We start from the raw sequence: 23,951 nt of genomic DNA, 5'->3' as shown, positions 1-23,951 counted from the left end.
TGTTGCATGAAAGTAAACAATACCCTAACTGAATGCCTTACAAATGTGAAACTAACCAATGCTCTACTAACTTAATGCCCTACCATTGTGTAAAATAAACAATGCCCTACAATTCTGTGAAACTAAACCATGTCCTAATAACTGAATTTCCTACTGTTGTGTGAAAGTAAACAATGCCCTACTAACTGAATGCCCTACCAATATGTGAACTCACGGCCACACCTCTTACATGATACCAGCTTTTTTTGTTGAGAATAGTTACTATTTTTTTCATACATCAAAAACTCCCCCCCCCCCCAAACAATTTGAGCTAGTTGCTCGTTTATTACAAAATAAAAAAAAAAGTTTTATTGTTCCACAAAGGTCTTGTATTGGTGGCCTATCACCTTGTGTTGGGCATGCTTGCAAGGAAAGGAAACCTGACTTTGGGATCCTGAAAAAACACCGTAATTACATGCGCACGCTGCTTCTTTTTCGTGTTCACAAACTGCAGCCAAAACTGCAGCCAAAACTGCAGCCAAAACTGCACCTTGTCAGAGAGAGCCTGGAAATGTCACAAAAAATGTAGGTGCTTTTTTGGTGCATTTTTGCTGCTTTTTTGGTGCGTTTTTGGCTGCAGTTTTGTCAACAATTGTTTCATGTATTTTTCAGTTCAAACAAGCCCATAAAGCTTGTTGAATTGGAAAAAAAAAAAATTAGAAATAAATAAATAATTAAAAAAAACGGCGTGCGGTCCCCCCCAATTTTAATGCCAGCCAGATAAAGCCATACGGCTGAAGGCTGGTATTCTCAGGATGGGGAGCCCCACGTTATGGGGAGCCCCCCAGCCTAACAATATCAGTCAGCAGCCGCCCAGAATTGCCGCATACATTAGATGCGACAGTTCTGGGACTGTACCCGGCTCTTCCCGATTTACCCTGGTGCGTTGGCAAATCGGGGTAATAAGGAGTTATTGGCAGCCCATAGCTGCCAATAAGTCCTAGATTAATCATGTCAGGCGTCTATGAGACACCTTCCATGATTAATCTGTAAATTACAGTAAATAAACACACACACCCGAAAAATCCTTTATTAGAAATAAAAAACACAAACACATTCCCTCATTACCAATTTATTAACCCCGACAAAGCCCTCCATGTCCGGCGTAATCCAGCATGCTCCAGCGTCGCATCCAGCTGTGCTGCATGCAGGTGACCGGAGAAGCAGCAGACACCGCCGCTCCGGTCACCTCCATGCAGCTAATGAAGACAGCCGCGCGATCAGCTGAGCTGTCACCGAGGTTACCCGCGGCCACCGCCGAATCCAGCGGTGGCCGCGAGTAACCTCTGACAGCTCAGCTGATCGCGCTACAGCGTGGAGCCGGCGGCAGGAGCATGGAGCCGGCGGCAGGAGCGTGGAGCCGGCCGGCGGCAGGAGCGTGGAGCCGGCCGGCGGCAGGAGCGTGGAGCCGGCCGGCGGCAGGAGCGTGGAGCCGGCCGGCGGCAGGAGCGTGGAGCCGGCCGGCGGCAGGAGCGTGGAGCCGGCCGGCGGCAGGAGCGTGGAGCCGGCCGGCGGCAGGAGCGTGGAGCCGGCCGGCGGCAGGAGCGTGGAGCCGGCCGGCGGCAGGAGCGTGGAGCCGGCCGGCGGCAGGAGCGTGGAGCCGGCCGGCGGCAGGAGCGTGGAGCCGGCCGGCGGCAGGAGCGTGGAGCCGGCCGGCGGCAGGAGCGTGGAGCCCGGGACTTTCAGCGGCAGGAGCGTGGAGCCCGGGACTTTCAGCGGCGGCGGCGGTGGCGGTGAGAGGGGTCCATCATCTCCCCTGTGCGGGGACCGCGGTACTTCGGGGAACACGGGGAGGACGGGACTATCAGCGGCGGCGGCAGCGAGAGGGGGATGGACGTTGGCAGCTGAAAACATTGATTTTTCCCTCTCGCTGCCGCCGCCGCTGATAGTCCCGTCCTCCACATCATCTCCCCTGTGCGTGCATGCTGGGGACAGTGGTACTTCGGGGAACACGTGGAGGACGGGACTACCAGCGGCGGCGGCAGCAGCAAGAGGGAAAAATCAATGTTTTCAGCTGCCAATGTCCATCCCCCTCTCGCTGCCGCTGCTGATAGTCCCCGTCCTCCACATCTTCTCCCCTGGGGACAGCGGTACTTCGGGGAACACGTGGAGGACGGGACGGGACCACTTGCCTGACCTCACTTCCTGACAAATCACCTGCGTTTTTGCTAGCAAAAACGCAGGTAAAAGGCAGGTAAAATGCACCACTTTTGATTAGCATGCATTTTTCCTGCGTTTTTGATGCCCTCATTGATTTCAATGGGTGACAAATGTTGACAAAAACGCAGGAAGAATGAACATGGTGCATTTTTTTTGTCACAAACTTTTGACAAAAAAAAACGCTGACAAATAAACTGCAGTGTGCGCATGACAAATCTGACTTCTCATAGACTTTGCTGGGAAGTCAGATGTCAGAAAGTTCTGCTGACAAAACTGCAGCCAAAAAAGCAGCAAAAAAGCAGGAAAAAAAGCAGCGTGCGCATGTAGCCTAAGAGAAGCAGAAAAGTCATGAAAACCTGTGTTTTTTGCTGCAGCTGTTTTACTGCCAAGAGATGAGGTTTGGCTGCAGAAAAAAAAGCAACATGTGAACACAGCCTATGGCTTACAACCTTGCCAGCTGCTCCTCAGCAGCCTGCACCCGCCTACTGGCAGCCGGGCTGTTCCGTTTTAGCTTGTATCCCGTCCTTGTGGCCCCAGCCTTACTGTCAGAATCGCCAGGAAGCTTATGACTATCAGTACTAGTCCATAGTGTGGTCGGTTTGCTGTGTCTTGTATCTGTGGCCTCACAGTCTACAACTCCTTCTTCTTCCCCCAGGGCGATCGTCGCTCTCGTCTACAACGTGTTGAAAGCCTTTATGGAGATGAACAGCACCTTGTTCGATGAACTGACCGCCACTTACAAGTCAGATCGCCAGCGGTAACTTTTTATAGCTTCTTCTTGTCTGTAGCACTGAAAGCTTCTGGTGGTTTTCCGTGCTGCATTGACTTGACGTGTTATTATTTATTCTGCGTTGGGCTTTGTTCACATTAATGCCATGGTTTTCTGATCTTAACCCCTTAACGACTGCCACTGTACAATTCCGGTGGACGTGCGTTACCCCTGGATGTGTTACATAGCTGATAGTAACTGATGTGATCAGAGCTGCAATCCGTTGCATCGGTTTGACCCTTTATATGTCACCGTCAAGTGTGACCATGGCATGTACTGAGAAGCTGTCAGTCTATTTGTGCTGCCTAAAGCACTGCACGAATCATAGCCAAGATGCACGATTGCAGCCAGGTATATGCCAGAGCATTTCACATACAACCAGTATTAAGAGCCAGTCGCGGGCTATAGGAAAGGACTAGTCCGGTGCGGCACGCAGCTGGCTTCTCAGTGCTCTCCTCAGATGATTGACAGGTCACACTATTGACACACCTGTCAATCAACTTGCGTGGAACTAGGAGAAGCTGACCAGGGGCGGCTCTGGATTAGTCTAGTCTCTCTCCTATGTCCCTTCCTAGATATTTAAACTATATCTTCTCTGAAACAGCGGGGGTTTTACTGAAAAATAATACCTGGCTTCAGTTTTGCACCCAGACTCTGAGTCATGCCCCCTGTGGTTTGGGCTGCACAAATCCATTGACAGGTTCCTTTTAACAGGACGATCCCACTATTGCAGGGTGATTGCCATAGAACTGGGAGCCATCTAAAGGCCCCAATGTCTGCCACGTGTGATCAGACCACAAAAAGCTCATGCTATAATAATATGCTACTATAGTAATGCACAGGAAAAACAAAAAGCCAGCACTAAATGTGCACTTCAGCACTAAAAATTCCAAACTGTACTTATTATAAAAATGTTGAGATTTTTGTCAAAAAATTGCAATTTCTTGAGCTACCCCGCCACATCACGGCAAATATAGTAATGCACAGGTAATAAAGCCATTGACTGTTCGAGTCCCCTAAGACTATTAAAAAGGGAAAAAAAAATACTAAAAATATATATATAGAGTCAGAGATATATAGATAGAGAGAGAGATAGAGAGATGGATAGAGAGAGAGATATTTTACTATATTGGGTATTAATCACTCCCACCTTTCTTTGACGCTCCATTGGGAGACCCAGACAATTGGGTGTATAGCTTCTGCCTCCGGAGGCCACACAAAGTATTACACTTAAAAAAGTGTAACCCCTCCCCTCTGCCTATACACCCTCCCGTGGACCACGGGCTCCTCAGTTTTATGCTTTGTGTGGAAGGAGGCACACATCCACTCATGCATTCTGATATTAGTTATGTCGGTTGGAAGATAAGAGGGCCCCCACGGGGCCCCCGGCATGTTCCCTTCTCACCCCACTACGTCGGCGGTGTTGTTAAGGTTGAGGTACCCATTGTGGGTACAAAGGCCGGAGCCTCATGCCGTCTCCTTCACCATCCCTTAGCGGCTCTGGGAGAAGTGGGATCCTGAGCGGTCATCCATTTACTGGGACCGTGCTCCCTCCGCAGCCCCAGTGGGAATCTGCTGGACCGGAGTCTATTCAACCTCAGGGACCGGGCCCTGCAACTCTAAGGTACTCTGTGTCCCCATAGGGGACTGTGCAGGGAGCGCACCTTCTTCCCGGACGCTGCGGCAGCTGCTGAATTGAGAAGGCCGGCGGACTTCCGCGCCGACCGTCCCTGCTTGTCGGGCGCGGTCTCAAATTTAGTCCCCGGCTTCATCGCGGCCTAGTCGCAAAAATCCCGCCCCCGGGCCTGCCTGTCAGGGGTAAGGGCGGGACGGCCGACCTGACGTCGGATGTGAGGGCCGGACCATCCTGCATGTTTCCTCCCCCCTCACTGATCACTGTGGGGACCCCAGATTCCTGCACTTTCCTGGCGCCGCCCACGGCTCCACTCCTCCCCTGAGAGCTCCGGCAGCCATTTTTTTTTTGGCATTCTGCCGGTGGAGGATTCTCAGGAAGAGCTCTGCAGCTCCGGGGGACCTAAGGCAGGGAATCTGGAGGACACACTCTCCGCTTTTTAGCGGTCGGTAAGCCACACCGGTCACCCGGTGCTGGTCCCCCTAGGGTGCCGGAATAGATACGTATTTATATGTATATGTATATGTATATATATATATATATATATATATATATATATATATATATATATATATATATATATATATATATATATATTATATTATATTATATTATATTATATTATATTATATTATATTATATTATATTATATTATATTATATTATATTATATTATATTATATTATATTATATTATATTATATTATATTATATTATATTATATTATATTATATTATATTATTATATTCTGTTCGGTCGGGCTGTATACCCTTTTTTTTTTTGCCCATATACCCTCAGTGATCATTCTCCTAGGAGACAACAGCATGTCGTCCACAAGGAGCAAAGCTGTTAAGGCACAGGGTTTTTTTTGCGGCCTGTACCTCTTGTGGGGCTATGTTACCTGCGGGTTCCACCTACCCTCACTGTGAGCAATGCTCGACCCCTGCTTCGCTTGCTCAGCCGGAGCCTCGGTCACTAGTGGGCCCCTCGGCTCATGTAGACCCCCCTGCTCCCCCTGTCCAGGCGGCAGGGACAGAGTTCGCCTCTTTTGCTGAGAAACTCTGAGTCACTTTCACAATCCATGGCTCAGTCTATGGACAAGTGGTCTGCCAAGCTGCTAGAAGCTTTGCAGTCCAGACCGGTCCTTACACAGGCCCCGGCCCCTGTTGGATCGTCGCCTCCAGGCCCCTCTCGGTCCGCGCCGCAGCGCGCTCCCAGGTTGGGCCCTAGGTCTCACGTGGAGGACTCCTGCCCGGACCACAGTCCCAGACAGGCTAAGCGGGCTCGCTGGGAATCTTCCCCGACTTCACGCTGCTCGGGTTCCCAGCTTGAGGACTCTCTGGAGGACGAGGCGGACGTCGCAGCTCAGGGCTCTGACCCTGACGTCGCCCTTAACCTTGATACACCTGAAGGGGACGCCTTAGTGAATGATCTTATCTCGTCCATCAATCAGGTGTTGGATCTCTCTCCCCCGCCTCCTACTGTAGAGGAGTCGGCGTCTCAGCAGGAGAAACACCAGTTTAGGTTCCCCAAACGTACACGGAGTGCGTTTTTCGATCACTCTAACTTCAGAGATGCTGTCCAGAAGCCCAGAACGGTTCCGGACAAGCGCTTTACTAAGCGCCTCACTGACACGCGTTACCCCTTCCCCTCCGAGGTCGTTAAGGGTTGGGCTCAGTGTCCCAAGGTGGATCCTCCAGTCTCTAGATTGGCGGCTAGATCTGTGGTATCGGTTGCAGATGGCTCATCGCTAAAGGATGCCACTGACCGGCAGATAGAGCTTCTGGTGAAGTCCATCTATGAGGCCACGGGCGCGTCTTTTGCCCCGGCTTTTGCAGCCGTGTGGGCACTCCAAGCTATCTCGGCTTGTCTGGCTGAGATTAATGCTGTCACACGTAATTCTGCTCCGCAAGTTGCGTCTTTGACGTCTCAAGCGTTAGCTTTTTCTTCCTACGCCATGAACGCAGTGCTAGACTCTGCTGGCCGTACAGCTGTGGCATCCGCTAACTCTGTGGCAGTCCGCAGGGCCATGTGGCTGCGCGAATGGAAGGCAGACTCGGCCTCCAAGAGGTTCTTAACCGGTTTGCCGTTTTCTGGCGACCGCTTGTTTGGAGAACGATTGGATGAGATTATTAAGGAATCCAAGGGAAAGGACTCCTCCTTACCCCAATCCAAACCTAAGAGACCTCAGCAACGAAAAATACAATCGAGGTTTCGGTCCTTTCGTCCCTCCGCCAAGCCCCAATCCTCTTCGTCCAGCAGGCCGGAGAAAGGCCAGAGGAACTCCTATGCGTGGCGGTCCAAGTCACGCCCCCAAAAGGCCGCAGGAGGCACTGCCTCCAAGGCGGCCTCCTCATGACTCTCGGCATCCCCTAGCCACATCCTCGGTCGGTGGCAGGCTCTCCCGCTTTGGCGACGCCTGGTGGCCACATGTTCAAGACCGATGGGTGAGAGACATTCTGTCTCACGGTTACAGGATAGAGTTCAGCTCTCGTCCTGCGGCTCGTTTCTTCAGAACCTCTCCGCCCCCCGCTCAGGCCGACGCACTTTTTCAGGCAGTGGACGCTCTGAAGACAGAAGGAGTTGTGATCCCCGTTCCCCTTCAGGAACGTGGTCGCGGCTTTTACTCCAACTTGTTCGTGGTGCCAAAAAAGGACGGATCATTCCGTCCCGTTCTGGACCTCAAACTACTCAACAGACATGTGAGAACCAGACTGTTTCGGATGGAATCTCTCCGCTCGGTCATCGCCTCGATGTCACAAGGAGACTTCCTAGCATCGATCGACATCAAGGATGCTTATCTCCACGTGCCGATCGCACCCGAGCATCAACGCTTCTTGCGTTTCGCCATCGGGGACGAACACCTTCAGTTCGTGGCATTGCCTTTCGGCCTGGCGACAGCCCCACGGGTTTTCACCAAAGTCATGGCAGCCGTTGTGGCGGTCCTACACTCTCAGGGCCACTCGGTGATTCCCTACTTAGACGATCTCCTAGTCAGGGCCCCTTCTCGGGTGGCGTGTCAACACAGCCTTACCGTCGCTCTGGCGACTCTCCAGCAGTTCGGGTGGATCATCAACTTCCCGAAATCCAAGTTGACACCGACCCAATCACTGACTTACCTCGGGATGGAGTTTCATACACTGTCAGCGGTAGTCAAGCTACCGCGGGACAAACAGCTTTCTCTGCAGGCAGGGGTGCAATCTCTTCTTCGGGGTCAGTCACACCCCTTAAGGCGCCTCATGCACTTCCTGGGGAAGATGGTGGCAGCGATGGAGGCAGTGCCGTTCGCGCAATTTCATCTGCGGCCACTCCAATGGGACTTTCTCCGCAAATGGGACAGGAGGTCGGCTTCCCTCGACAGGAAAGTCTCTTTCCCTTGCAACCAAGACGTCTCTTCAGTGGTGGCTCCTTCCCAATTCTCTATCGCAGGGAAAATCCTTCCTACCCCCAACCTGGGCTGTGGTCACCACGGACGCGAGCCTGTCAGGGTGGGGAGCGGTTTTTCTCCACCACAGGGCTCAGGGAACCTGGACTCCGATAGTCTTCCCTTCAGATCAATGTTCTGGAGATAAGGGCAGTGTATCTAGCCCTATTGGCTTTCCATCGGTGGCTTGAGGGCAGACAGATCCGTATCCAGTCGGACAACGCCACTGCCGTCGCATACATCAACCACCAGGGCGGCACGCGCAGTCGTCAAGCCTTCCAGGAAGTCCGGCAGATTCTGCAGTGGGTGGAAGCCACAGCCTCCACCATCTCCGAAGTTCACATCCCGGGCGTAGAAAACTGGGAAGCAGATTTTCTCAGTCGTCAGGGCATGGATGCGGGGGAATGGTCTCTACACCCAGAAGTGTTTCGAGAGATCTGTCGCCGCTGGGGAACGCCGGACGTCGATCTCATGGCGTCACGGCACAACAACAAAGTCACAAAGTCCCGGCGTTCATGGCTCGGTCTCTGGATCACAGAGCTCTGGCGGCGGATGCATTAGTTCAGGATTGGTCGCAGTTTCGACTGCCTTACGTGTTTCCTCCTCTGGCGATGCTGCCCAGAGTGTTACGCAAGATCAGATCCGACTGCCGTCGCGCCATTCTCGTCGCTCCAGATTGGCCGAGGCGGTCGTGGTACCCGGATCTGTGGCATCTCACGGTGGGACAACTGTGGGCGCTTCCAGACCGCCTAGACTTGCTGTCACAAGGCCCGTTTTTCCATCTGAATTCTGTGGCCCTCAACCTGACTGTGTGGCCATTGAGTCCTGGATCCTAGCGTCTTCAGGGTTATCTCAGGATGTCATTGCCACCATGAGACAGGCCAGGAAGCCTATGTCCGCCAAGATCTATTACAGGTCTTGGCAAATCTTCTTATCCTGGTGCTCTGATAACGGTTTTCCTCCATGGCCGTTTGCCTTATCCACTTTTCTTTCATTCCTTCAATCCGGAATGGACAAGGGGTTGTCACTCGGCTCTCTCAAGGGACAAGTATCGGCGCTCTCCGTATTTTTTCAAAAGCGCCTAGCCAGGCTTCCGCAGGTCCGCACGTTCCTGCAGGGAGTTTGCCACATAGTCCCACCTTACAAACGTCCGCTGGAACCCTGGGATCTTAACAGGGTGCTAACTGCTCTTCAGAAACCACCTTTCGAGCCGCTGAGGGATGTCTCTCTATCACGTCTTTTGCAGAAGGTGGCCTTTCTAGTGGCAGTTACATCACTCCGGAGAGTGTCTGAGCTTGCAGCGCTGTCATGCAAAGCCCCCTTCCTGGTGTTTCACCAGGATAAGGTGGTTCTGCGTCCGGTCCCGGATTTTCTCCCTAAGGTGGTATCTCCTTTTCATCTCAATCAAGATATCTCCTTGCCTTCATTTTGCCCTAATCCAATTCACCAATGTGAAAAGGATTTGCACTCTTTAGATCTAGTGAGAGCACTCCGGCTCTACGTGTCTCGCACGGCGCCCCTGCGTCGTTCAGATGCGCTCTTTGTCCTTGTCGCTGGCCAGCGTAAGGGCTCGCAGGCTTCCAAGTCAACCTTGGCTTGGTGGATCAAGGAACCGATTCTCGAAGCCTACCGTTCTTCTGGGCTTCCGCTTCCTTCAGGGCTGAAAGCCCATTCTACCAGAGCCGTGGGTGCGTCCTGGGCATTGCGGCACCGGGCTACGGCTCAGCAGGTGTGTCAGGCAGCTACGTGGTCTAGTCTGCACACTTTCACAAAACACTATCAAGTGCATACCTATGCTTCGGCAGACGCCAGTTTAGGTAGGCGAGTCCTTCAGGCGGCGGTTGCCCACCTGTAAGAGGGGGCCGTTGCGGCTCTTTTTATTGAGGTATTCTTTTACCCACCCAGGGACTGCTTTTGGACGTCCCTATTGTCTGGGTCTCCCAATGGAGCGACAAAGAAGAAGGGAATTTTGTTTACTTACCGTAAATTCCTTTTCTTCTAGCTCCTATTGGGAGACCCAGCACCCGCCCCTGTGCCCTTCGGGCTGGTTGTTCTTTTGGTTCATGGTTTTCAGTTCTCCGAACATCCTTCGGATTGAATTTACCTTAGACCAATTTATAAGTTTTCTCCTTCCTGCTTTTGCACCAAAACTGAGGAGCCCGTGATCCACGGGAGGGTGTATAGGCAGAGGGGAGGGGTTACACTTTTTTAAGTGTAATACTTTGTGTGGCCTCCGGAGGCAGAAGCTATACACCCAATTGTCTGGGTCTCCCAATAGGAGCTAGAAGAAAAGGAATTTACGGTAAGTAAACAAAATTCCCTTCTTTTCCTATATACAAAAAAAGTCAACACGTTACAGCTCACGTTTTTTAGTTATCGCAGCTATCACTCAAAAAAATGTTATACAAAGTGGTGAAAACGAAACATCATATAAAAAGTACAGGACTCCACCGGGTCTTAGAAATTAGGGACAAAAAAACCCCCAAATTATTATTTCTCATTCTCATTGGGGGACACAGAACCATGGGATAGTCTGCTGCCACCTGGAGGCTGACACTAGTATTACATTGAATGAATAATTCCTCTGCAGCTCTCTAGACCTCGCCTGCCGCTCTCCGGCCCTCTGTTTTCTCTAGTTTCAGTCGGAGGCAACTGATGTCTGGGTCTGAGACCTTTTTTGGAGGCAGGTTAGGTGTCAACAGTTTCTTTGTTTTCTTTTTCAGGTGGATGATTTATGGGTTAACTGGGTGTAACAGTGCCCTCTGTTTCACCCACATAGCGGCGGAGAGTAAAGACTGTAAGGGGTACTTTGCACGTTGCGACATTGCTAGCCGATTGTAGCAATACCGAGCACGATAGTCCCCGCCCCCATCGCACATGCGATATCTTGTGATAGTTGCCATAGCGAACATTATCGCTACGGCAGCTTCACATGCACTTACCTGCCCTGCGACATCGCTCTGGCCGGCGACCCGCCTCCTTCCTAAGGGGGCGGGTCGTGCGGCATCACAGCGACGGCAGGCGGCCAATAGAAGCGGAGATAAGCGGGACGTAAACATCCCGCCCACCTACTTCCTTGTTCATTGCAGGCGGGACGGAGGTAAAGAGATGTTCCTCGCTCCTGCGGCTTCATACACAGCGATGTGTGCTGCCACAGGAACGAGGAACAACATCGTACCGGTCGCTGCAGCAAAATTATGGAAATGACCGACACTACACAGATCACCGATTTTCAACGCTTTTGCGATCGTTTATCGGTGCTTCTAGGCTTTACACGTTGCGATGTCATTACCGGCGCCGGATGTGCGTCACTTTCGATTTGACCCCGACGAGATTGCAGTAGCAATGTCGCAACGTGCAAAGTACCCCTAAGTGTCCAGTCTTTATCCTCTTGTCGGTAGTCAGGTACAAGGGTGGTGGTCTTTTAGCCAGGGCCCCTTTTAGCCTTTCTATCAGTCCCTGTGTCTTCTGTCTCTCATAAAGCCAGAGTTCAGAGCAGACCGCGCACTCTTGTCTATCCTAATATGCTTGCATCTCATGCAGCGTCGGGTTTCCCTTGGACCAAGCCTTCGCGTATTGCACTGCTGGTACCTCGTGGCCTGAGTATGTGGCAGTGCCTTTCCCCTCACCTTGTCTGCAGTTGTGGACTTATTGTCTAGGGCAGGGGTCTCAAACTTGGCCGAGTATAAGGGCCACACATAGGAAAAAAAAAAATTTTGTGGGCCACATTCTTTGTTGGACCCAGTGACATTTTTAGTGATCACATATATTTTTCTATACACCTTTTCAATCACGTTTTTTAAACATGTTTTTGTTTATTAGAATAAATTTGCACTTTTTTATTTCAATTGATATATTAAAAATACTTTTTATTGGAAAAAAAATCATTTATTTTGATTTTTTTTTTAACATTTTATCCCCTTCTTGTAAGTAATATCGTTTTACAATTACCACCATATAGTAATTTTGGCCAACATTTTGTAGTTATATTTCCATTCTGCTTCTCATCTTTTAGTAATGTCCCTATCCTGTAGTAATGTGCCCATATTGTCCTCTGTAGTAATGTGTCCATATTGTCCCCTGTGATATGCCCATATTGTGCCCTTGTGGTAATGTGCCCATATTGTGAACTTGTGGTATTGTCCCCGTGTGGTAATGTGCCCATATTGTGCCTTTATGGTAATGTGCCCGTATTGTCCCCGTGTGGTAATGTGCCTGTATTGTTCCCGTTGGTAATGTGCCCTTATTGTCCCCTAGTGGTAATGTGCCCTTATTGTGCCCTTGTGGTAATGTGCCCTTATTGTGCCCTTGTGGTAATGTGCCCGTATTGTGCCTTTGTGGTAATGTGCCCGTATTGTCCCCTTGTGGTAATGTGCCCGTATTGTCCCCTTGTGGTAATGTGCCCGTATTGTCCCCTTGGGGTAATGTGCCCGTATTGTGCCCTTGGGGTAGCGTGTGCCCCCCCCCCCCCCCCCCCCTTGTAGTAATGTCCTGTTATGACGTTCACATAAAAATAAATAAATTTCTCACCTTTCCTCTGTTCCCTCGGTGTCCTCCTTACCTGCGTCTTGCAGTCAGCAGGCACCTAGACCCCATGAGGGCCATGATGATTGCTGTCTGGTACACGGGGCCGCCACCATCAGCGTTTTGCTCTTGGGGAGCAATTTATGGTACCGCTCTCCTTACAACTTTACTAGAGGCAGTCGTACTGGCCAATCAGAATACACTCGCTTTTGCTGCTGCCTATGATTGGCTGGCAGCAGCTGCCATTAGTAAAGCTGTGTAGAGACGTGTTTCTCTGCGCGGTGCTGCAAATTATACTCGACGGAAGGAAAGTGCTGATGGCGGCTCTGTTGTGTACCAGGCCGCTATCGTCATGGGGTCTAGGTGTCTGCGGGCCGCAACAAGCAGCGTCAAGGGCCGCATGTTTGAGACCTCTAGTCTAGGGCTTCTATCACCCTTAGTACTGTTACCTCTGCCCAGTGTCGCACCCACCAGCTGGACTGCATCTGTATGGCAGATGGCAGTTTGTCCAAAAAGCCTTGGATTGGGTCTGCTTGACCACCCTGGTTCCCTCTTGGTAAACACAGCTTTTTCGGAGGTTCAGTCCGGGGCGATTTACACTTCTGGAATCCTGCTCGGTGTCATCACTCATGCTCTACAGTCCTGAGGACGCTGTAGCCTTGTCTCAGCGGGGGCTAAGTTTGCCGGTGGCTCATTGTCCTGGTTTGTGACTGTGAAGGTAAGGCTCCTATCCAGAGCCGAAAAACAGCTTGTGAGTCATTCTGTGGAGTCTAATAAAGGTGAAGACTTATGGCCATATTTTGTATCTTAATGGGCCACGCATCGTCACTGCAACTATTGTCTATCGTGGCACCTTATTATTCCCCATGATCCGGTAGACCCCTATAGGGTCGGCTGCCCTTTGTTCCTCCCCCTTTTTTGCGCGGAGCAGAGAGATCGCTCCAGTTCGTCTAGTTTAGTATTTTTCTCTCATTCTCCAGGATGATGGGTTCTGGTGTTCGGCGCCCTCCTTTCCCCTTAGTTGACTTCTCCACCTTTTCACGTTAATACGTCGATTGCTCTCCTTTCTTTAGGTACTTTGAAGCTCTTCTCCTTCTCGAATAGTCTGACTTAGTCTGAACTATGTAGCTCTGCCTGTCTCACAGCCTCGTATGGAAGTCTTGTGGGTCATCCTGGTATTCTCTGCAGGGGTCCGATCATCTGTAGGGTGACCATAGCTCGCTGATTAATTTAACCATTAGTGAGCTTTATAGTGCAGGTGGCAGTGTTCCCCCATTTACGAGTCTCTGCTTGGGCGTTAAGAGCCTCCTAGGCCGTTCTTCACCAGGTTTCAGTTCTGTAACTACCGTATGTAGAGGAACTACTAGATTATGGGTGCATACCTTTATAAGTTTCACTAGGTCCGCACCTTCACTTCTGCAGACACAAGTCTTGGCAGAAAAATCCTGTACACAGTTGCCCAGCCGCCATCTTGGGCAGAAGTGGGAAACGTTTGCGGTAACAGTATATTTGGTTTTCATTCCCACCCTAGGGTTCACTTTGGGACATCCAATGGTTCTGTGTCCCCCAATTAGATGTACAATAAATATAGATTTCTTTGTCGCTCCATTGGGAGACCCAGACAATTGGGTGTATAGGCTATGCCTCCGGAGGCCGCACAAAGTATTACACTAAAAGTGTAAAGCCCCTCCCCTTCTGCCTATACACCCCCCGTGCTCCCACGGGCTGCTCAGTTTTTTGCTTTGTGCGAAGGAGGCAGACATGCACGCACAGCTCCACAGCTTAGTCAGCAGCAGCTGCTGACTATGTCGGATGGAAGAAAAGAGGGCCCATAACAGGGCCCCCAGCATGCTCCCTTCTCACCCCACTTTTGTCGGCGGTGTTGTTAAGGTTGAGGTATCCATTGCGGGTACGGAGGCTGGAGCCCACATGCTGTTTTCCTTCCCCATCCCCCTTAGGGCTCTGGGTGAAGTGGGATCCTATCAGTCTCCAGGCACTGAGACTGTGCTCCATCCACAGCTCCTGTGGACTCTGCTGGATAGGAGCCGGGTATCGTTCAGGGACATGGCCCTGCTACTGTAAGGTACTCTGTGTCCCCGTGGGGACCGCGCACAGCAACACTCCAGCATTGCTGGGTGTGCTAGTGCACCGGGGACCGCGGCGCTGACTGCGTTGGTGCCATTACACACTACAGCCTCGCTGAGTGTGTTCGTTTATTGGGACTGCCGCGCTGACCGCCGCTGCCATTATTAACACTGCGGCGCGGCTGGGACTGTTAGTGCGCCGGGGACTTCCGCGCCAGCCGCGCTTATACGGCGGCCGCGCTTATTACTAGAGTCCCCGGCTTTTTGCGGCCTAGTTTCCTTTTCTTCCCGCCCCCAGCCCTGCCAGTCAGGTGAGGGGCGGGACGCTGTGCAGGACGGCAGCACTGAGGGCTGGAGCATGCTTTGCATACTCCTCCCCCCTCACTGCACACAGTACGGCACCAGTTCCCGCACTTTTCTGGGTCACGCCCACGGCTTCCTCCTCTCCTCAGGACGCCGGCAGCCATTCCTGTCAGCTCCCCTGACGCTGCAGAAGAGCGACAGACTCTGGGGGACCCAGGCAGGGATTCTGGTGGCCACACAACCGCTTTGAGCGGCCGGTAAGCAGCACTTTTGTGCTGGCCCCACTTGTGCAGCAGTGTAATTACAGTTTATATGCTTTACTTTACACTGGGTAGTGCACGGTTGTTCTTTGGCTATATACCCTCCTAGGTTGCTTAGGAGAGAAAACAGCATGGCGCCCACAAGAAGCAGGGGTGCCAAAACACAGGCTTACTATGCTGCCTGCGCTGCATGTACGGCTTCACTACCGGCAGGTTCCACAGACCCTCATTGTGTGCACTGCTCAGCCCCTGTGGCACTCACTCAGCCGGAGCCTCTGCTAAGGGTGGCCCAGGGAGAACCACCTGTTAACACTGTCCAGGTGACAGGAACGGAGTTTACAGCTTTTACTGAAAAGCTTTCTGAGACTATGGCTAAGATACTAGAAGCTTTGCAGCCCAGACCAGTATGTCAGACCATGGGCACTGCAGAATCATTGCCCACTGGTTCCTCTCAGTTTGTTCAACCATGTCCTCCCGGGGTGTCTCATAGATCCCAGGGTGAGGTCTCTGACACGGACCGCAGTCCCAGACCGCCTAAGCGTGCTCGCTGGGAAAATCCCTCAACATCATCACATTGTTCAGGGTCTCAGCAGGAGGACTCTCTGTATGGGGAAGAGGAGATAGCTGATCAGGATTCTGATCCTAAGGCTGCTCTCAACCTTGATACTCCTGATGGGGACGCTATAGTGAATGATCTTATCGCGTCCATAAATCAAATGTTGGAGATTTCTCCCTCAGCTCCTCCTGTAGAGGAGTCAGCTTCTCAGCAGGAGAAATTCCGTTTCAGGTTCCCCAAGCGTACAACGAGTATGTTTCTAGACCACTCTGACTTCAGAGACGCAGTCCAGAAACACCGAGCTTGTCCAGACAAACGTTTTTCTAAGCGCCTTAAGGATACCAGTTATCCTTTCCCCCCTGACGTGGTCAAGGGCTGGACTCAGTGTCCCAAGGTGGATCCTCCAATCTCCAGACTGGCAGCTAGATCCATAGTTGCAGTTGAAGATGGGGCTTCACTCAAGGATGCCACTGACAGACAGATGGAGCTCTGGTTGAAATCCATCTATGAAGCTATCGGCGCGTCTTTTGCTCCAGCATTCGCAGCCGTATGGGCACTACAAGCTATCTCAGCGGGTCAAGCGCAAATTGACGCACTCACACGTACGTCTGCGCCGCAAGTGGCTTCCATAACAGCTCAAACGTCGGCATTTGCATCCTACGCTATTAATGCTGTCTTGGACTCTGCAAGCCGTACAGCGGTTGCAGCCGACAATTCGGTCGCAATACGCAGGGCCTTGTGGCTACGAGAATGGAAGGCGGATTCCGCTTCCAAAAAGTGCTTAACCAGTTTGCCATTTTCTGGCGACCGTTTGTTTGGTGAGAGATTGGATGAAATCATCAAGCAATCCAAGGGAAAGGAAACATCCTTACCCCAGGCCAGACCAAACTTACCCCGGCAGAGGAAGGGACAGTCGAGATTTCGGTCCTTTCGGGGTCCGGGCAAGTCCCAATTCTCCTCGTCCAAAAGGCCTCAGAAAAATCAGAGGAACTCCGACTCATGGCGGTCTAACTCACGTCCTAAAAAGACCGCCGGAGGTGCCGCTACCAAGGCGGCTTCCTCATGACTTACGGCCACTTCACACCACATCCTCGGTCGGTGGCAGGCTCTCCCGCTTTTGCGACATCTGGCTGCCACAGGTACAAGACCGTTGGGTGAGAGACATTCTGTCTCACGGTTACAGGATAGAGTTCAGCTCTCGTCCTCCGACTCGATTCTTCAAAACATCTCCGCCTCCCGAGCGAGCCGATGCTCTTCTGCAGGCGGTAGGCACTCTAAAGGCGGAAGGAGTGGTGGTCCCTGTGCCTCTTCAGCAACAGGGTCACGGTTTTTACTCCAACCTGTTTGTGGTTCCAAAGAAAGACGGGTCTTTCCGTCCTGTCCTGGACCTGAAACTGCTCAACAAACACGTAAAGACCAGGCGGTTCCGGATGGAATCCCTCCGCTCCGTCATCGCCTCAATGTCCCAAGGAGATTTCCTCGCATCGATCGATATCAAAGATGCTTATCTCCACGTACCGATTGCTGCAGAGCATCAGCGCTTCCTGCGCTTCGCCATAGGACACGAACACCTTCAGTTCGTGGCACTGCCGTTCGGCCTGGCGACAGCCCCACGGGTTTTCACCAAGGTCATGGCTTCAGTAGTAGCGGTACTCCACTCTCAGGGTCACTCAGTGATTCCTTACTTGGACGATCTGCTGGTCAAGGCACCCTCTCAAGAGGCATGCCAACACAGCCTCAACGCTACTCTAGAAACTCTCCAGAGTTTCGGGTGGATTATCAATTTTCCAAAGTCAAATCTGACACCGGCCCAATCGCTAACATATCTTGGCATGGAGTTTCATACTCTAGCAGCGATAGTGAAGCTCCCGCTGAACAAACAGCGTTCACTACAGACAGGAGTGCAATCTCTCCTGCAGGGCCAGTCGCACCCCCTGAGGCGCCTCATGCACTTCCTAGGGAAGATGGTAGCAGCAATGGAGGCAGTTCCTTTTTTCGCAGTTTCATCTGCGTCCTCTTCAATGGGACATCCTACGCAAATGGGACAGGAATCCGACGTCCCTCGACAGAAACGTCTCTCTTTCTCAGGCAACCAAAGCTTCTCTTCGGTGGTGGCTTCTTCCCACTTCACTATCGAAGGGGAAATCCTTTCTACCCCCATCCTGGGCGGTGGTCACGACGGACGCGAGTCTGTCAGGGTGGGGAGCAGTTTTTCTCCACCACAGGGCCCAGGGTACGTGGACTCAGCAAGAGTCCTCTCTTCAGATCAATGTTCTGGAGATAAGGGCAGTGTATCTTGCCCTGAAGGCGTTCCAGCAGTGGCTGGAAGGCAAGCAGATCCGAATTCAATCGGACAACTCCACAGCGGTGGCTTACATCAACCACCAAGGCGGGACACGCAGTTGGCAAGCCTTCCAGGAAGTCCGACGGATTTTGATGTGGGTGGAAGCCACGGCCTCCACCATCTCCGCAGTTCACATCCCGGGCGTGGAAAACTGGGAAGCAGACTTTCTCAGTCGCCAGGGCATGGATGCAGGCGAATGGTCCCTTCACCCGGACGTGTTTCAGGAGATCTGTTGCCGCTGGGGGATGCCGGACGTCGACCTAATGGCGTCCCGGCACAACAACAAGGTCACGGCATTCATGGCGCGATCTCACGATCACAGAGCTCTGGCGGCAGACGCCTTAGTTCAGGATTGGTCGCAGTTTCATCTCCCTTATGTGTTTCCTCCTCTGGCACTGTTGCCCAGAGTGTTACGCAAGATAAGAGCCGACTGCCGCCGCGCCATCCTCGTCGCTCCAGACTGGCCGAGGAGGTCGTGGTACCCGGATCTGTGGCATCTCACGGTCGGCCAACCGTGGGCACTACCAGACCGACCAGACTTACTGTCTCAAGGGCCGTTTTTCCATCTGAATTCTGCGGCCCTGAACCTGACTGTGTGGCCATTGAGTCCTGGATCTTAGCGCCCTCAGGATTATCTCAGGAGGTCATTGCCACTATGAGACAGGCTAGGAAACCAACGTCCGCCAAGATCTACCACAGGACGTGGAAAATATTCCTGTCATGGTGCTCTGCTGGGAGTTTTTCTCCCTGGCCATTTGCCTTGCCTATTTTCCTGTCTTTTCTTCAGTCCGGATTAGAAAAGGGTTTGTCACTCGGCTCCCTTAAGGGACAAGTCTCTGCGCTCTCTGTGTTTTTTCAGAAGCGCCTGGCCAGGCTTCCACAGGTACGCACGTTCCTGCAGGGGGTTTGTCACATCGTTCCTCCTTACAAACGTCCGTTGGAACCCTGGGATCTGAACAGGGTGCTGCTGGTTCTTCAGAAACCACCGTTTGAGCCAATGAAAGATATTTCTCTCGCACGCCTTTCGCAGAAAGTGGTTTTCCTAGTAGCAATCACTTCACTTCGGAGAGTGTCGGAGCTCGCAGCTCTGTCATGCAAAGCCCCCTTCCTGGTGTTTCACCAGGACAAGGTGGTTCTGCGTCCGGTTCCGGAATTTCTCCCTAAAGTGGTATCCCCCTTTCATCTGAATCAGGATATCTCCTTACCCTCTTTTTGTCCTCATCCAGTTCACCAATGTGAAAAGGATTTGCACTTGTTAGATCTGGTGAGAGCACTCAGATACTACATTTCTCGTACGGCGCCGCTGCGCCGCTCGGATGCACTTTTTGTCCTTGTCGCTGGCCAGCGTAAAGGGTCACAGGCTTCCAAATCAACCCTGGCTCGGTGGATCAAGGAACCAATTCTCGAAGCTTACCGTTCTGCGGGGCTTCCGGTTCCCTCACGGCTGAAAGCCCATTCTACCAGAGCCGTGGGTGCGTCCTGGGCTTTGAGGCACCAGGCTACGGCTCAGCAGGTGTGTCAGGCAGCTACCTGGTCGAGCCTGCACACTTTCACGAAACACTATCAGGTGCATACCTATGCTTCGGCAGATGCCAGCCTAGGTAGGCGAGTCCTTCAGGCGGCGGTTGCCCACCTGTAGGCCGGAGCCGTTACGGCTCTATTATGAGGTATTATTTACCCACCCAGGGACTGCTTTTGGACGTCCCAATTGTCTGGGTCTCCCAATGGAGCGACAAAGAAGAAGGGAATTTTGTTTACTTACCGTAAATTCCTTTTCTTCTAGCTCCAATTGGGAGACCCAGCACCCGCCCCTGTTTTTTTGTGTACACATGTTGTTCATGTTGAATGGTTTCAGTTCTCCGATATTCCTTCGGATTGAATTTACTTTAACCAGTTTATAATTGTTTTTCCTCCTTTTTGCTTTTGCACCAAAACTGAGCAGCCCGTGGGAGCACGGGGGGTGTATAGGCAGAAGGGGAGGGGCTTTACACTTTTAGTGTAATACTTTTTGCGGCCTCCGGAGGCATAGCCTATACACCCAATTGTCTGGGTCTCCCAATTGGAGCTAGAAGAAAAGGAATTTACGGTAAGTAAACAAAATTCCCTTCTTTTGGTACTCACCGTAAATTCTGTCTCTCGTAGTCTTCATTGGGGTACACAGCTCCCACCCTTGGTTGCCGGTTGGGTGTGCCTTTCGTTTGCTTTTCTCTCTGGGTGTAGTAGGATTCTTTTTTTTTTTTTCTTTCATGCCTTAAAGGGAAGGTGTCGTCCAAAAAAAAAAAAATTTCAATAAGTGAAAAAATGTAAAGATTTAATGTTTTGTTTAAATATTTGTTTTTAATTGCGCAAAATATAGAAAAATTAAAAAGTTTGATATTTTCCACTGTTAAACACTAGTGGGAGCAGCTGCTGAAATCCTGCAGAAATCCTACTGTAGAATTAGCCTGGATTACAGCTGCAGTAAAGTGGGCAGAATCTGCTCTCCTGTGTGTGTGATGTCACACCTCCCCATCCCAATTTGGGGGTTTCCAAGGGATAACAGAGAATGAAATTTAGGAGGATCACAGAAACCTCAAACCTTCGTACGGTGATGTTGAGGCAAAAGTGATGGCTGGTGGAAGAAGGGAAAGAAAAAGACAAAAACACAAAAGGGAAAATCACCCAGTCCTTAAGGGGTTAATGGAGCCATGGCAGGTATGAGCGATCCATGTTCATACTTCGCCCCCCCCCCCCCTCCTTTTACAATCATTGTCGGGGCGCACAAACGTTCAGTTTTAATCTGCTCTTTCCACTAACGCTTTTTTTCTGTTCCAAACCTAAAGCTTTTCTGATTATTGTAGAGGTAATCGGCTTATATATTGGAGGACTGCATTATCTGTAAATGACCAGTAGCCCAGGCAGAAACTGCTGCTAATAGAGCCCCCTCCGAAACCTACAGTAATCTCTCCCCCGCATTTACAGAAGGTGCAGCCGGGAACTGCTAGACTGTGGGTTTTGGTCACTGGTGTGGACGGGCTCAGCCAGCACACTGTGTATGGGGATGCCCGCTGGCTGATTGCTGGGGACAGTGTCAGTTGGGCATGTCTGATTTTGGACTCCTGATCAATGTGTTCTCGGGGGTAAGCTGCTGACAGCAGCCGTCTGTGTGTAATCAGCATTTGGCCAATAGCCATCCAATGTGTACTGGGGCTTAAGAGTTAATTCAGGACTTCTGGTCCTTTCCTAGACAGCGTAAAAAACCTGCATACAAATGTAATGGTCAACACACCCTAATAGTCGTGTCAGGGGGAATTACAGGTAATGCAGTCAGTGATATATTGGCCCTTGGAACTAAAACAGAGATGCATTTTTAAGATTTGTTCATTAAAAAATACAAAGCATATGGGATACCTTTACTGATCAATTGGGGTCCGACAACTGAGACCCGCCCCAGTCCTAAAAATGGGGCTCAACAATGTACCAGAGCAGATTTGAAGTATGCTTATATCCCTGCTGCAGTTGGCTAAGTACAACACTTCCGTTAAGCATTTCAGAGCCCTGTTTTGGGATCTGTGGTTGTACAGGCAGTCGGACCCCCACCGATCCCCGTATCCTTTGTACAGGTAATAACTTCTCAGATGTAACGAATGACCTTTTACATGTGTACAGGTAACTTTTAAGATGTCTGCAATGGTCCTTTACGTGTGTACAGGTAATACAGATGTCTGCAACGGCCCTTTACATGTGTACAGGTAATACAGATGTCTGCAACGGCCCTTTACATGTGTACAGGTAATACAGATGTCTGCAATGGCCCTTTACATGTGTACAGGTAATACAGATGTCTGCAATGGTCCTTTACATGTGTACAGGTAATACAGATGTCTGCAATGGCCCTTTACATGTGTACAGGTAATACAGATGTCTGCAATGGCCCTTTACATGTGTACAGGTAATACAGATGTCTGCAATGGTCCTTTACATGTGTACAGGTAATACAGATGTCTGCAATGGCCCTTTACATGTGTACAGGTAATACAGATGTCTGCAATGGCCCTTTACATGTGTACAGGTAATACAGATGTCTGCAATGGCCCTTCATGTGTACAGGTAATACAGATGTCTGCAATGGCCCTTTACGTGTGCACAGGTAATACAGATGTCTGCAATGGCCCTTTACATGTGTACAGGTAATACAGATGTCTGCAATGGCCCTTTACATGTGTACAGGTAATACAGATGTCTGCAATGGTCCTTTACATGTGTACAGGTAATACAGATGTCTGCAATGGCCCTTTACATGTGTACAGGTAATACAGATGTCTGCAATGGCCCTTTACATGTGTACAGGTAATACAGATGTCTGCAATGGCCCTTCATGTGTACAGGTAATACAGATGTCTGCAATGGCCCTTTACGTGTGCACAGGTAATACAGATGTCTGCAATGGCCCTTTACATGTGTACAGGTAATACAGATGTCTGCAATGGCCCTTTACATGTGTACAGGTAATACAGATGTCTGCAATGGCCCTTTACGTGTGCACAGGTAATACAGATGTCTGCAATGGCCCTTTACGTGTGTACAGGTAATACAGATGTCTGCAATGGCCCTTTACATGTGTACAGGTAATACAGATGTCTGCAATGGCCCTTTACATGTGTACAGGTAATACAGATGTCTGCAATGGCCCTTTACATGTGTACAGGTAATACAGATGTCTGCAATGGCCCTTTACATGTGTACAGGTAATACAGATGTCTGCAATGGCCCTTTACATGTGTACAGGTAATACAGATGTCTGCAATGGCCCTTTACATGTGTACAGGTAATACAGATGTCTGCAATGGTCCTTTACATGTGTACAGGTAATACAGATGTCTGCAATGGCCCTTTACATGTGTACAGGTAATACAGATGTCTGCAATGGCCCTTTACATGTGTACAGGTAATACAGATGTCTGCAATGGCCCTTCATGTGTACAGGTAATACAGATGTCTGCAATGGCCCTTTACATGTGTACAGGTAATACAGATGTCTGCAATGGCCCTTCATGTGTACAGGTAATACAGATGTCTGCAATGGCCCTTTACGTGTGTACAGGTAATACAGATGTCTGCAATGGCCCTTTACGTGTGTACAGGTAATACAGATGTCTGCAATGGCCCTTCATGTGTACAGGTAATACAGATGTCTGCAATGGCCCTTCATGTGTACAGGTAATAGATGTCTGCAATGGCCCTTTACATGTGTACAGGTAATACAGATGTCTGCAATGGCCCTTCATGTGTACAGGTAATACAGATGTCTGCAATGGCCCTTTACATGTGCACAGGTAATACAGATGTCTGCAATGGCCCTTCATGTGTACAGGTAATACAGATGTCTGGAATGGTCCTTTACATGTGCACAGGTAATACAGATGTCTGCAATGGCCCTTTACGTGTGTACAGGTAATACAGATGTCTGCAATGGCCCTTCATGTGTACAGGTAATACAGATGTCTGCAATGGCCCTTCATGTGTACAGGTAATACAGATGTCTGCAATGGCCCTTTACATGTGTACAGGTAATACAGATGTCTGCAATGGCCCTTCATGTGTACAGGTAATACAGATGTCTGCAATGGCCCTTTACATGTGTACAGGTAATACAGATGTCTGCAATGGCCCTTCATGTGTACAGGTAATACAGATGTCTGCAATGGCCCTTTACGTGTGTACAGGTAATACAGATGTCTGCAATGGCCCTTTACGTGTGTACAGGTAATACAGATGTCTGCAATGGCCCTTCATGTGTACAGGTAATACAGATGTCTGCAATGGCCCTTTACGTGTGTACAGGTAATACAGATGTCTGCAATGGCCCTTTACGTGT

General features: G+C 50.6%; 1 protein-coding gene across 1 annotated transcript in view; it reads left to right on the top strand.

The window, feature by feature from the left end:
• LOC142257551 (serine/threonine-protein phosphatase 2A 56 kDa regulatory subunit epsilon isoform-like) overlaps positions 1 to 23,951 on the top strand; it is a 43,503-nt gene that overhangs the window by 17,444 nt on the left and 2,108 nt on the right. Inside the window, exon 9 of the mRNA XM_075329700.1 lies at positions 2,855 to 2,956. Within this exon, the coding sequence (XP_075185815.1) occupies positions 2,855 to 2,956 (102 nt within the window). The remainder of the gene's footprint in view (positions 1 to 2,854; positions 2,957 to 23,951) is intronic.

Source organism: Anomaloglossus baeobatrachus, chromosome 12 (genome assembly GCF_048569485.1).
Source record: "Anomaloglossus baeobatrachus isolate aAnoBae1 chromosome 12, aAnoBae1.hap1, whole genome shotgun sequence".
Classification (NCBI taxonomy): Eukaryota; Metazoa; Chordata; class Amphibia; order Anura; family Aromobatidae; genus Anomaloglossus; species Anomaloglossus baeobatrachus.
The sequence above is the reverse complement of the archived record's forward strand: the minus strand, read 5'-3'. Positions and strand labels throughout refer to the sequence as shown.